The 12,785-nt window shown below is 46.5% G+C and overlaps 1 protein-coding gene across 16 annotated transcripts in view; it reads left to right on the top strand.

Moving 5' to 3' along the window:
* The window catches only part of mcf2la (mcf.2 cell line derived transforming sequence-like a), a 67,513-nt gene that overhangs the window by 42,536 nt on the left and 12,192 nt on the right, over positions 1–12,785 (top strand). For all 16 annotated transcript variants that reach the window (XM_048234564.1, XM_048234561.1, XM_048234562.1 and 13 more), the window contains exons 5-12: positions 2,728–2,847; positions 3,744–3,860; positions 4,787–4,936; positions 5,256–5,380; positions 7,784–7,898; positions 8,114–8,233; positions 11,314–11,505; positions 11,918–12,109. In XM_048234564.1, the coding sequence (XP_048090521.1) occupies positions 2,728–2,847; positions 3,744–3,860; positions 4,787–4,936; positions 5,256–5,380; positions 7,784–7,898; positions 8,114–8,233; positions 11,314–11,505; positions 11,918–12,109 (1,131 nt within the window). The remainder of the gene's footprint in view (positions 1–2,727; positions 2,848–3,743; positions 3,861–4,786; positions 4,937–5,255; positions 5,381–7,783; positions 7,899–8,113; positions 8,234–11,313; positions 11,506–11,917; positions 12,110–12,785) is intronic.

The raw sequence follows: 12,785 nt of genomic DNA, 5'->3' as shown, positions 1-12,785 counted from the left end.
ATTGCCTAGATGTCCCCATGGCCATTTATGCATTTTACTTCAGTGTGTGTGAATGTGTGTATACGTGCATACTGTATGTGTGTGTGTGTGTGTGTGTGTGGATGTTAGTGTGCTGATTAGAGTGGTGGTGTATCTGTGCAGTGTCAGCCGCTCCCTGGGGATCATCCCCTCCCCCTCTCCCTCTCCTAGGCCCCCTCCCCGCCACCAAGGAAATATCCACCAGCTCGTCTCTCGCTTCTCAGGAGGAGTGTGTGTGTGTGTGTGTGTGTGTGTGTGTATGAATTAGTCCCAGCAGAGACATCATCTGAATAAATCAAATAAAATGATGTAAATCACTCAGTTATTATTGGATAAAAGGCCGATGTTGACATGTATACTATATGACGGCCAGTATGTGTGTGTGTGTGTGTGTGTGTGTGTGTGTGTGTGTGTTTAGCAGAATGTATTAGGAGCTGTGAGCTAGCGTCATCACTCACCCGCTCACCCTGAGTCAGACACTGGAGGATGGGCAACAGGCCATGCCAGTGGTGTGTGTGTGTGTGTGTGTGTGTGTGTGACACTGTTTTGTGTGTGTGTGACACTGCTTTGTGTGTGTGTTTGTGTGACACTGGTTTTTGTGTGTGTGTGTGTGTGTGTGTGTGTGTGTATGTGTGTGAATGTGCATATGTCTGTTGTGTCCATGTGTTGTATGTCCTTAAGCTATGGCCCAAACAGAGCAGATGGTGTTCGTGTGTGTTTCTGTGTGTGTGTGTGTGTGTGTGTGTGTGTGTTTCTGTGTGTGTGTGTGTGTGTGTTTTCTGTGTCTGTATGTGTGTGTGTGTGTGTGTGTGTGTGTTGTCACATTTTAGTGTCCATTTGAAGTGTTCTCTGAAAAGTTAGGTTAAGGTTAAGCGTCCCTAGACATTTTCTGCTGCTGCTTTCTAGTTCAACGTCTCTGATTGGCTGACTAAGCATCTGCAGACATTAGCGCTGTACTGTGTATATGGAGATCAGCTCACTCATCTCTCCACTCACCCTCTGCAGATCTGCTCCATTTACACACACACACACACACACACACACACACACACACACACACACACACACATCCCTCAGAGCATGTGAGGACATCCACCCAGAAATCAGCAAACAGTCTGGTGGGGTGGTTGTGGGAGTGACAGGTGCTTGGCCGGAGCAATTGTGTGTTCTGTCACCCAGCGCGTGCCTCCGAGCCACGCGGATCATTGTTGTGATAATCCAGAGGTCAGAGGTCTTTTAATCATTAGGTCAGCAGGCAAGCCCATCCTGCAGCATTGAGTAGACGACTCCAGACGACGCAGGGCTCAATAGATTCAACTGATTTGGTGCTAAAATTGCGTCGGAATCGCACAGAGTTTCGGATCACGGAGCTGAATTCCTGTCCGATCTGTCGTGCAGTTGGAGCAGGCTGTGGACGCCCGAGCAAGGAATCGTGTCCGATTGAAACGTGTAACGCATGCAAATAAAAAATAAAAAAAAGCAACATCCTGGCTTTGGTGCCATTTTTATGACGTGCCATGACGCCCTGACGCCCTGACCGCTCTGGCCTCTGCTCGTAATGAGGGGAAGTCCGCAGGGAGCGGCGATGTTTTGATGTTGAACTTAATGAAAGAGTGACAAGACAACCCCCTCTCCACCCCACTGCCCACCCCCTTCCTCTTGGTCAGACGCAGACGGACGGACGGGAGATAATTGCCTCCCTCTCGTGGGGGAGGACGCCGCCGCCCGAGATAACGCGCTGATTAGCATGCTAATGAATAAATTCCAGGGCCCCCAGTCTCTCAGCTAATTGTTTGTTAAAGTGAATGGACACAAAGCGTCGGCCCAAAAGGAAGAGCGACTCTCCTTTGTGTCCGGTAGAGGCGGACGAGGGGTCATCATTGAGCTGTGGGCGAAGTGGCGGGAGAGACGGAGCGTCTCCAGATGAGTGATGGCGACGCCCCCTGGCTATCGAGCCCTCAGCGGTCCCACTGACCAACTCCCTCTCAGTCATTCATAATGAGAGCCCTCCTGTTACGCACTGCAAATCCTATCTCTCACTCTTTCCCTCTTCCTTTCTCTCTCTCTCTCCCACCTCCCTCTCTCTCTCTCCCTATCTCTCTCCTTTACTCTGTGTGTGTGTGTGTGTGTGTGTGTGTGTGTGTGTGTGTTTGTCAGTGTCAGTGTCAGTGTCAGTGTGAAAGGGGGAAATATTGATCTGGTGTTGAATATTTCATACGACACACAAAAAGTCCCACAGGGGAGGTCTTTAATGAACAGAATGTAAACACTCTCCTATGTGTCCGCGGCTGGCCACCGCGTCCATGGGCTTTCTCCGAGAGAGGGGAGCGAGAGACCCAGAGAGGATAGAAGGAAGGGCGAAAAACGAGGCAGGCCATTGTTCTATGCAGCGGTGGTTCCCATGGAGTAGTGTTGCTATGACAACACTGTATGTGCGTGGGGGTGGGGGTGGGGGGTTTCTTGTGTGTGTGTGTGTGTGCATGGTTGTAGTATGTGACTGCAGCCCCTTCCAGTTACACTCATGCACACACACAGAGCCAAGTATGATTTGATTGTTTAATACCCATAATAATGTTTTCAATACACAGTGCCATTGTTTTAATTAAAAATGCTTCGGGCAATTATGCCACAATAATGAAGAAACTGGAAATAATGTGATTTTCTGTGTGTGTGTGTGTGTGTGTGTGTGTGTGTGTGTTTGTCTTATAGGGTGCTTTCCCAGGAAACCTGCAGCTTGTCTTGGTATTGAGGCCAACTACTCTTCTACAGAGGACACTCTCCGACATCTTCTTTAAGTTCAGCAAAGATGAGTTCAAAATGAAGGTGCCGGTACGTGGACACACACACAGACACACACACACACACACACAGACACACACACACACACACACACACACACACACACACACACACACACACACACACACACACACACACACACACAGTCCTGTGAAGCTACATTCACACTCCCTTTCTCTCACCCACAGATCAGCATGGAGAGCCAATTACTACATTAAAGAAACTGTTGTGGTGGTGTTTCCCCCAGAAGGAAAGCGTGAGACAGAGAGTGAGGGGGAGGAGAGGGGGAGAGGGAGAGGAAAGGAGGAGGGGGAGGAGAGGAGAGGGAGAGGGAAGGAGGAGGGGGAGGAGAGGGAGAGGGAAGGAGGGGGAGGAGAGGAGAGGGAAGGTGAAAAGAGTTTTTTTACAGCTTTAGCTGCGCTAAGAGAGAGACCGAGAGAGAGAGAGGGATGAGAGGAGGAGGAGGAGGAGAGGGGGAGGAAAGCTTTAGCTGCGCTGAGAGAGAAGGGAGAGAGAAAGAGAGAGAGAGGGAGGGTGAGAGAGAGGGAGGAAAGGAAGAGGAGGAGAGAGGGAGGAAAGGTACCAGAAGAGGTCTTTTTAGAGCTTTAGCTGCACTGAGCGAGAGAAGGGAGAAACAGAAAGAGAGAGAGAGTGATGAGAGGAGGAGGAGGAGGAGGAGAGAGGGAGGAAAGGTACCAAAAAAGTTTTTTAGAGCTTTAGCTGTGCTGAGCGAGAGAAGGAGAAGGGAGAGACCGATGGCAGGGTGCCTGAACAGGCAGAGGGAAATCATTAACAGTATAAACAGGAAGCGTTTAATACATCAGTGGTCACTTAACCCCACACACACACCGTTGTCACAACTGTCAGAGTCGCCATTTGATGTTTCCACAGACTGTTTAATTGTGTGTGTGTGTGTGTGTGTCCAGGTTATAATGCTCAGCTCGGTCACTGAGCTACACAGCTACATTGATCGGACCCAGCTGACCCAGGAGCTGGGTGGGACACAAGAGTACTGTCATGAGAAGTGGATCTCCCATCGGACGGTAAGACGCCAGACGCCCTCGATCCCCCTCTCTCTATCTCACCATCTCTTTCTCTTGCAAGCAGGAATGACAAACACTGCTTGGTTTAGTCCCACTGCACTGTACAGCTGCACTGTTGAGCTGCACTGTAGAGCTGCACTGTAGAGCTGCACTGTAGAGCTGCACTGTAGAGCTGCACTGTAGAGCTGCACTGTACAGCTGCACTGTAGAGCTGCACTATAGAGCTGCACTATAGAGCTGCACTGTAGAGCTGCACTGTACAGCTGCACTGTAGAGCTGCACTGTAGAGCTGCACCAGTTGTGTTTGTAACTTCCGTTAGCAGCACTGAAGGCTTGAACACTAACGCACATTATAGAGAACAAGGAGTCCATATATTTAGCCTGTCACTTTCGATCCTCTCAAACTGTTGGATCAATACATTTCAGGGGAAAGGAAGCCAACCATGTGTGTGTGTGTGTGTGTGTGTGTGTGTGTGTGTGTGTGTGTGTTTAATAGGGGAGCATGCTATATTGAGTTGGATAGGTCAGTTTTGGTCTGCAGGGATCACTGCCTGGGGTAAAAAGGCATGTGCAAGGGTCCAATCATAATCGAAAGCTCTGTCTCTAAACTCGTAGCTTAACATGTTAATGTATCCTTATCTGAGGCTTTCTGCACTAAGATAGTATAATATAAAATGTGATATAATTTAATATAAAAGATATATAAATAAAACAAGGGAACTAAGGTAACCCTTAACTAAAACAATATTTTTAGTTTATTGTCATTGTCATTCTTTCCTCAAAAGAGTGTGTGTTCAATTGCAGTTTTATTTTTCTTTATGACATTTAATTTCATTAGATGAACTGTGTGTGTGTGTGTGTGTGTGAGCATGTGCGTATACTTGTGTGTGCGTGTGTGTTTATTGTGTGTGTGCTTGTGTCGTCAGGCCATAGAGGGCTTTGCGTTGATGGTGAAGAAGACTGCCCAGATGCTGCAGTCGTTTGGCACAGAGCTGGCCGAAACGGAGCTGCCCAACGACGTGCAGGCCACCGCCAACCTGCTCGGCACACACACCAACAAGAAAGACAAGATGAAGGTAAACCTGAAACTCCAAACGTCAGCCATAAGGGCAGTTCACCCCAAGAATGATAACTATGACGATAACTATAAAAAAAACATCGTTCTCGTTAATAGGAATGACGACGTTCACGCATAAACTATAACGATAACGACGTGAAGAACAATATCGTTGGGGATCACTTTCAGAGAACGATGAAAAGCTGGTCCTGGTGTGACCAGCCCTATAGTCTCCGATAGTCTCCTCCAGATATAGTCTCATATTCTCACCATCGTACTGCCCTACATCAGCGTCCAACGCAGGTGTGTTAAGTCCTCTTCTTGGTGTGTGCTCACAGGAGGACCTAAAGATCGCCTTGTCCCAGGGCGGACGCCTCCTAGAGAGCATCAACGAACCACTGGTCAACGACGCCGACTACACGATGAACCAGGACGAGATGGAGAATCTGGCCACTGTGCAGAGGTGACACATACATACATACATATAGTACACACACACACGCACTATACACACACAAACAAACAAACAAACAAACAAACAAACAAACATATTTACACACACACATATACACACACACATACTATATATGATGTACACACACACACATATATAGATATATACACACACACACACACAAACACACAACTTTGTAGTACATTTCAAAGCAATAGAGCACTTAGGACACAATGTATACTCACCTTTAGATGTAACTGTTGGCAGCAAAACTGTTTAGGTTCGCTCTCTGTCCTCTGCATATGACATAGTGTTGCCAGCAAAGAGAGGATTCATTCTTTTTTACAACAATGAGAAGGGATTGCTGCGTAAGGTGTCTGTCTCCACAGACTACTTTCTAGTTGGTTTGCTGCATCAATAAAGTGACCTGATGATGATAAAGGAGGTACTGGGGTGGCTGGAGCGCTGCGTTTTCTTGTGGTGTGCTGCTCTTGCCGCACTGACGAACGCTACCAGCCCCCACAATCAATGAAGTTGCAGCTAAATCAGATGTCTTACATCAGCAGTCTGGACTCCTGCAGTTCAACTCTACTGGGAGAGACCACACAGGGCTGCATCAGTTGCATGTTTATATGCTAGTATCATAAATGACACTTTGAATGAATCCCGTGTTCAGTATGAATTTGCATACATTTACATGTATTCATTAAGCTGACACTTTTAGCCAAAGCGACTTACAAACGAGGATTCGCGTTCAGGCTATATTGCCAACATCAGTATGTATTGCTAGCATTTGAAAGCATTTGTAGTGGGTGGGTCGATCACTCTCACCATTCACACTGTTTCAGACTTCGGCGTGAAAATAGTCTGTGTGGGCTTGCATGAGCATCACTTTTTATGTAATGACCACCTAAGTAGGTACTTTAACATTGCAGCATGGTTTTACATCACATGGTGAACACTGATAGAACACAGAGATAGCGTAGTAGGCTATACCATATAGCACTATATCAACAACGCATACTGCATAGATGGATACGTGGATTGCACCAGAGAACACCGCTTTATTCATTAAGTAAACAGACTGCATAACACCCCTGTAGGATTTTGCTGAAGTAACTCCTAGGACATTTGATCCTGCAGGGAACAGGTCTTTTGAAGGCTGCTGTGGTGGAGGTGGGGGGGTATTTTTGGCAGACTCATGGCAGTCGACAAGATTGAAGGTGACAGACGTTGCCAATGGCAGAACTATGCCCCGCAGGTGCATATCACCCACACACAGAAGCACTGACACACACACTGACACACACATACGCACACACAATGACAAACACTACAACACGTATGTTATATAAGCTCTGGCCTAGCCTGTGTCCTCCACTGAGCAGGCTTAGACAAGGACAGCGCAGGGAACAGGCCCACGATCTGTGAGTCTCATCGAGGTGTGTGTGTGTGTGTGTGTGTGTGTGTGTGTGTGTGTGTGTGTGATCTCTGAGTCTCAACGAGGTGCATGTGAGTGTTATCCAAAACGACGTGTGTCTAAAGGATTTCAGAGAGAGGCTTTCCTGTCATTGTGTGATTTTGTCATGTAGAAAGGGCAAGCTTGTAATTGTCCTTCTGCCTGTCAAATGTGGGTTAAGGTACTCTGAGAAATATTCTGCATTTCGGAAGGGCATTTAGCTGTTGAGGGGATTTGTTGAAATAAATCTGCTTCTTTTCAAGATATTTTTTCTGTTGGAGTTCTGTAATGCATGTCATTCCTTGTCTGGTTCAGGTCTTAGCATGATGCTGTCATAAACTTGTCTAGATGATGTGCTTCCCTATGAATAGCCATTTGGTCTGGTTGGAAAATTTCCAATTTCCAGCATGGCTGATAGGGCTGTGCTTTTGATATCGAAATATCAATATATTGTATCGCCACTTGCTCAATATATCGTATAGCCACTGTCGTCAAATATCGATTTTTTTTTTATTAAAGTATTAGGCTGAGCAAAAATGTGTGAGTATACTGTATAGTGTATATATATATGTATATATACTGTTTTGATCCCGTGAGGGAATCAGGAACAGCTGACTATTGCAATATTTTGTTTTATTATTTGTCTGCTGAATTATCAGTATCATGTGATCTACATAATTATACGGCCCAGGTGTTTCCAGCTCTGTTTTTACATTTTCAGTAAAAAGTATTGCAATACATCGCAATATGTATTACATCGCAATATGTATTACATCGCAATATTTTGTGACGTATTGTATCGTGACCCATGTATCGTGATGCGTACCGTATTGTGAGGTCCTTGCCAATACACAGCCCTGATGGCTGATATTCCAATGAATCCAGGGCAGGAGTTGTGCCTGGCAGTAGTGTTTATGCTGATGACCTGATGTGATTGTTTGGTGTGTCTTCAGGCTGCTGGGTCAGCTGGATGAGACCGAGACGGCGTTTGATGACTTCTGGGAACGGCACTCCACCAAGCTGCAGCAGTGCCTACAGCTGCGACACTTCGAGCACAATTACAGAGAGGTGTGTGTGTGTGTGTGTGTGTGTGTGTGCACCTTTGGAAATTTGACTTTAGCTTTGTGTGAATGCTGTGATGAATGAATGAATATGGATGGCTGTGTTAAGATTTCTTTTGTGTGCATTTAGGTCTACTGTATGTTTATGTCAATGACCATGACCGCAAGTGTGGCGAAACCCTAATCAATATTTGTGTGTGTGTGTGTGTTTGATGTCATCAGATTCGCTCCCAGCTGGACCTGGTGGGAGAAAGACTGGCGAACTTCTCGGAGGTGGGCATAAGCCCCGCCCATGCTGAACACATCCATAAAGAGCTCACGTGCCACGAAGAGCGCACCTGTGTAAGTTACCATGGCAACCGCACAAACCAAATTACACCACAAACATATTCCTCACCACTAGTCATTACATGCAACCGCATGACCCAAACGTGGAGTTGCAATAACATCATCAGTACCACTACCAGTGTCGACCTATTCCCAAGACGAAGATGTGGAATGTAGTGTGTTTTAAACAAAGAATTTCCCATTTAAATGCTAATTAGCTTGAAACACTACATCAGCCTCTATTCAGGGACTCAACAAGGCCATGAGTTATGAAACTATGACCTGCAGGGGTAACCATGGCAACACCATGGCTAATATACTGGTCACAATGGGCCTGACCCTGCATGTCTTTTTTACAGATTTATGATTTATGGCCTTTAGGATGTAAAAGCAAATACTGTAAAATTGGGTTTAATTCAAGAGAAGATTTTGGGTTTTACAGAAGAATGATGTATTTTTTTTTCATGAATATTTAACTTAAAAAGATGAATATTTTGCAGAGGAAATCAGTGCATAAATATTTGTAGCAGCTTAAACAATCACCATTCACTGCAGTCTTGTAGTGCTCATTAAGGAACAGATGAAACCTCCTCAGTGTAAAAAATAACACCTTTTGATAGAGAGGAGAAGAGAGCAAATCTGAACGGCTCTAGATGTGTTGTGCCTGTGAGTCACCTGCCCGTCACTAGTATTCTCTCTCTCTCTTTCTCTTTCTTTCTTTCTTTCTTTCTTTCTTTCTTTCTCTCTTTCTATCTTTCTTTCTCTTTCTTTCTTTCTTTCTTTCTTTCTCTTTCTTTCTTCCTTTCTTTCTTTCTTTCTTTCTTTCTCTTTCTTTCTTCCTTTCTTTCTTTCTTTCTCTCTTTCTATCTTTCTTTCTTTCTTTCTTTCTTTCTTTCTCTCTTTCTATCTTTCTCTATCTCTCTTTCTCTCTCTCTCTTTCTTTCTTTCTCTCTTTCTCTCTTTCTATCTTTCTCTTCTCTCTCTCTGGCGCTGCATGTGTGAGGCTCTGTGTTAGCATCCGCCCACTGATCAAACGGACGCTATGTATGGACTCCGTTCCTTTCGTGCGGCTGTAGTGGAGGAGAGCCTCTCAGAGCTGCTCCTGCTGTAGTCTCCACCAGCACGGCGCAACCCAACCTGTCACCTCGCGCAACCAACTGTGACCAGACGGGCTTTGGGGGGCTGGAGAGAGAAGGGGTGGTGGGGGGCGCTCTCATGGGGTCTGTTTCCTTTGTGTTGTATTGAGTGAAAGGGAGCGCGCCAGAGGAAGGAGTCCGCCATTGGCTAGGAAGGGGAGGAGTCCGCCATTGGCTAGGAAGGGGAGGGTTTGCTGAGGCGGCACTCTGAACGCTGCTCACTGCTCTCCTTCAGAGCATCACTGCACGCGGGTGTAGATCAGGGGAGACTGCCGCTGCTGCAGCAGAGAGAGAGGGAGGGGAGAGAGAGAGAGAGAGGGAGGGGGAGAGAGAGAGAGAGAGAGAGAGAGAGAGAGAGAGAGGGAAGAGTGGGGGATGGGTGAAGAGTGAAGGAGATGGTGGAGGGCAGTAGAATGTACAAGGAGAGGGAGCTCGTCACCCTCGATTGGCCAGGCTGCGGATGTGCCGCTCTCTCCCTCTCTGTGTGTGTGTGTGTGTGTGTGTGTGTGTGTGTGTGTGTGTGCGTCCATGCAGTGGAAGCTAGCTGCTGCAGATATGTGCTCTTTTCTTTACTGCTGTACTGCAGTGGACAGACAGCACTGATTTGAAGCTCTATCTTTTACTCCTTAAAATAAACAAATAACACAAATAACCTTTTGGTGCAGAAAAATAACTCAAATATTTCTGCTAAAAGACCATGTCCTTTTGAATAATATGACAGCACTGATTTGAAGCTCTATCCTTTACTCCTTAAAATAAACAAATAACACAAGCACAAATAACCTTTTGGTGCAGTAAAATATGGAGTAGAAAACTAACTCAAATATTTCTGTCCTTTTGAATATGTCATTTTGAATTGTGCGGGTTAGTTGGCGCTGTGGCGTGCCAGTCAGCCAGTGCTGGCGCAGACGGGCACATAGCTTGCCATCTCGACGCTTCTCGCCATTCTCGTTATTTTTAGATTTTTATATGGGTCATGCGGTTGTCGTTTGAACAGAGGAAATACTGTGTGTTTGCCTACCAAGATAATATGGGAACAAAAAGACTTTAATAAATCCTGCATGACTTGCACAGGCAGTAGAGCTTGTTACACAGAAAATGGTGGGCAATGTGGCGCCAGCCATTGAGATGTTTTTTTTTTTGTTATTACACAGCATTTTAAAATGGTGCTCAGCTTTTCCATAGTCTTTGTGCCATGCATTAATATTTAAAGCCTTGACTCACTCAAAATTATTATTAGACTATGCTGAGGTTCCCGGCACAGCTTTCAAAGTGCTGCTGTGTCTTACAGCTGCATTTTAAACAAGTGCTGCATTTTAAACTACTGCTCTAATATTAAACGCTGGGTGCAGTGCATGCCTCCCTTGAACAAGGGAGATCTTGTTTTTTATGACACATAGCCTTTACTGAGAATGTTATCGTTTAAGTTTCTATATACGTAATGGCTATGTACATGCTCAATAAAACACAGTGAAGCAATGTGATGTTAAGTTAAAGTTGATGTGATGTTTAATGTCCTCACCATTGACAGTGGAGCTTAAAGTTAAAAATGAGGCAGTTAGCGCACACTGTTATCGAAAGCCACATGGACTTCCAATGAAGTGCAGGGATCAAGCCTGGGTTGACCAATTAGAATCAATGAAGTGCAGGAATCAAACCTGGGTTGACCAATCAGAATCAACGAAGTGCAGGAATCAAATCTGGGTTGACCAATCAATCAGAATCAATGAAGTGCAGGAATCAAATCTGGGTTGACCAATCAATCAGAATCAATGAAGTGCAGGAATCAAATCTGGGTTGACCGATTCTCAGTTGGTGATGGTACCGCTGCTCAACCACACCCACAACCTTAACCGTGTGTGTGTGTGCGTGTGTATGTGTGCCTGTGTGTGTGTGTGTATGTGTGTGCGTGCCTGTGTGTGTGTGTGTGCGCACGTGCCTGTGTGTGTGTGTGTGTAGGAGGTGCTGGACCGTGCGTTGGCCCTGGCCTCTGAAGGAGACCAGCTGATCGAGAGCTCCCACTACGCGGTGGACTCCATCCTGCCCAAGTGCTCGGAGCTGCGCTCCATCAGCGAGGAGATCGGCTCCGTCATGAGGGCCAAGAAGACCCATCTCCTCAAGGCCCTAGAGCTGCACCAGAGTCTGGAGAAGGTACACACACTGGTGCTGATTCACAACACACACCCACACACTGGTGGTCATACACACACACACACACACACACACACGCGCCCGTGCACACACACACACTGGTGGTCATACACACACACACACACACACACACACATACACACACACTGGTGGTCATTCACAATACACCACACACACACACTGGGGCCTGTGTCTCCCAAAACACACGCAAATCATCAATTCTGAATTATAATCATAATATAATATAATACTAATTATATTATAATATAATACTAATCTTACATTTACATGTGTGTACATCATCAATGCTCTTCATTATGTGCCCCCATAATACACATACACACACTCTCACTCTCCCTCTCTCCCCTCTGTTTCTCTCTCTCCCTCTCTCATCACTCTCTCTCTCTCTCAGGCCGCTAGGTGGTGTGACAGTGGCATCTACCTGCTGGCCTCTCAGCCGGTGGACAAATGTCAGTCGCAGGACGGCGCCGAGTCGGCGCTGCAGGAGCTGGAGCGCTACCTGGAGACGGCCAATCAGCACAAGCTGACCGACCCCGCCTCCATCTGGAGGGACTACGAGAGTGTGCTCAACGCGGAGTTCAGGGTACGCCACCGTTGGGCATGGACAGATTATGAACTTTCGGGCCCCTGGGCCTAGATGTATTAAGGGCCCCCCACTAATTCTCGCATATGTGGGGGGTGGGGGTCCTCTCCCAGAAATGTTTTAACTTGTTGTGATGTGATTTCTTGTATTCTGGTGCATTTTGGGGATGGGCAATACTAAATTCAATCAGATTCATAGCCTACATCCTGATTTGTTGATATTGAGGCAATGATTCCATGCAAAGGCTTGGGATTCAGGGCCCCCTGACCCCTCGGGCCCCTGGGCCTGGGCCCTGTAGGCCCGTGCAGTAATCCATCCCTGGTGTGTGTGTGTGTGTGTGTGTCTGCCGTTGGGTGCGGGCATGCAGGCGGGCGTCACTCTGTTGATCCGCACGGCTTAGCAGTCAACTGACGCTAGCATTAGCGCTAGGGTGATTAACAAGACGACGCACGCGTGCCTTTTTTGTGATTAATAACACAAGAGGTGCGCTAGCAGTGCAGAGCCGTAATGGCCGTGCCCTTGAGAGAGACTGGTCCTCCAGGAGCACATGTTCCACCTGATTTCAACTAACGAGCTCATGTGTCCCACTAATTAATGAGTTCAATCAGGTGTCTGGCTGGTGCATGAAGATGAGATGAATGGAAAAGATAGGGGTACTTGGGTGCACAGTTACTTG

The sequence above is a fragment of the Alosa alosa genome, chromosome 23 (assembly GCF_017589495.1).
Source record: "Alosa alosa isolate M-15738 ecotype Scorff River chromosome 23, AALO_Geno_1.1, whole genome shotgun sequence".
NCBI classification, from domain to species: domain Eukaryota; kingdom Metazoa; phylum Chordata; class Actinopteri; order Clupeiformes; family Clupeidae; genus Alosa; species Alosa alosa.
This window is presented reverse-complemented; position numbering and strand designations above follow the sequence as displayed.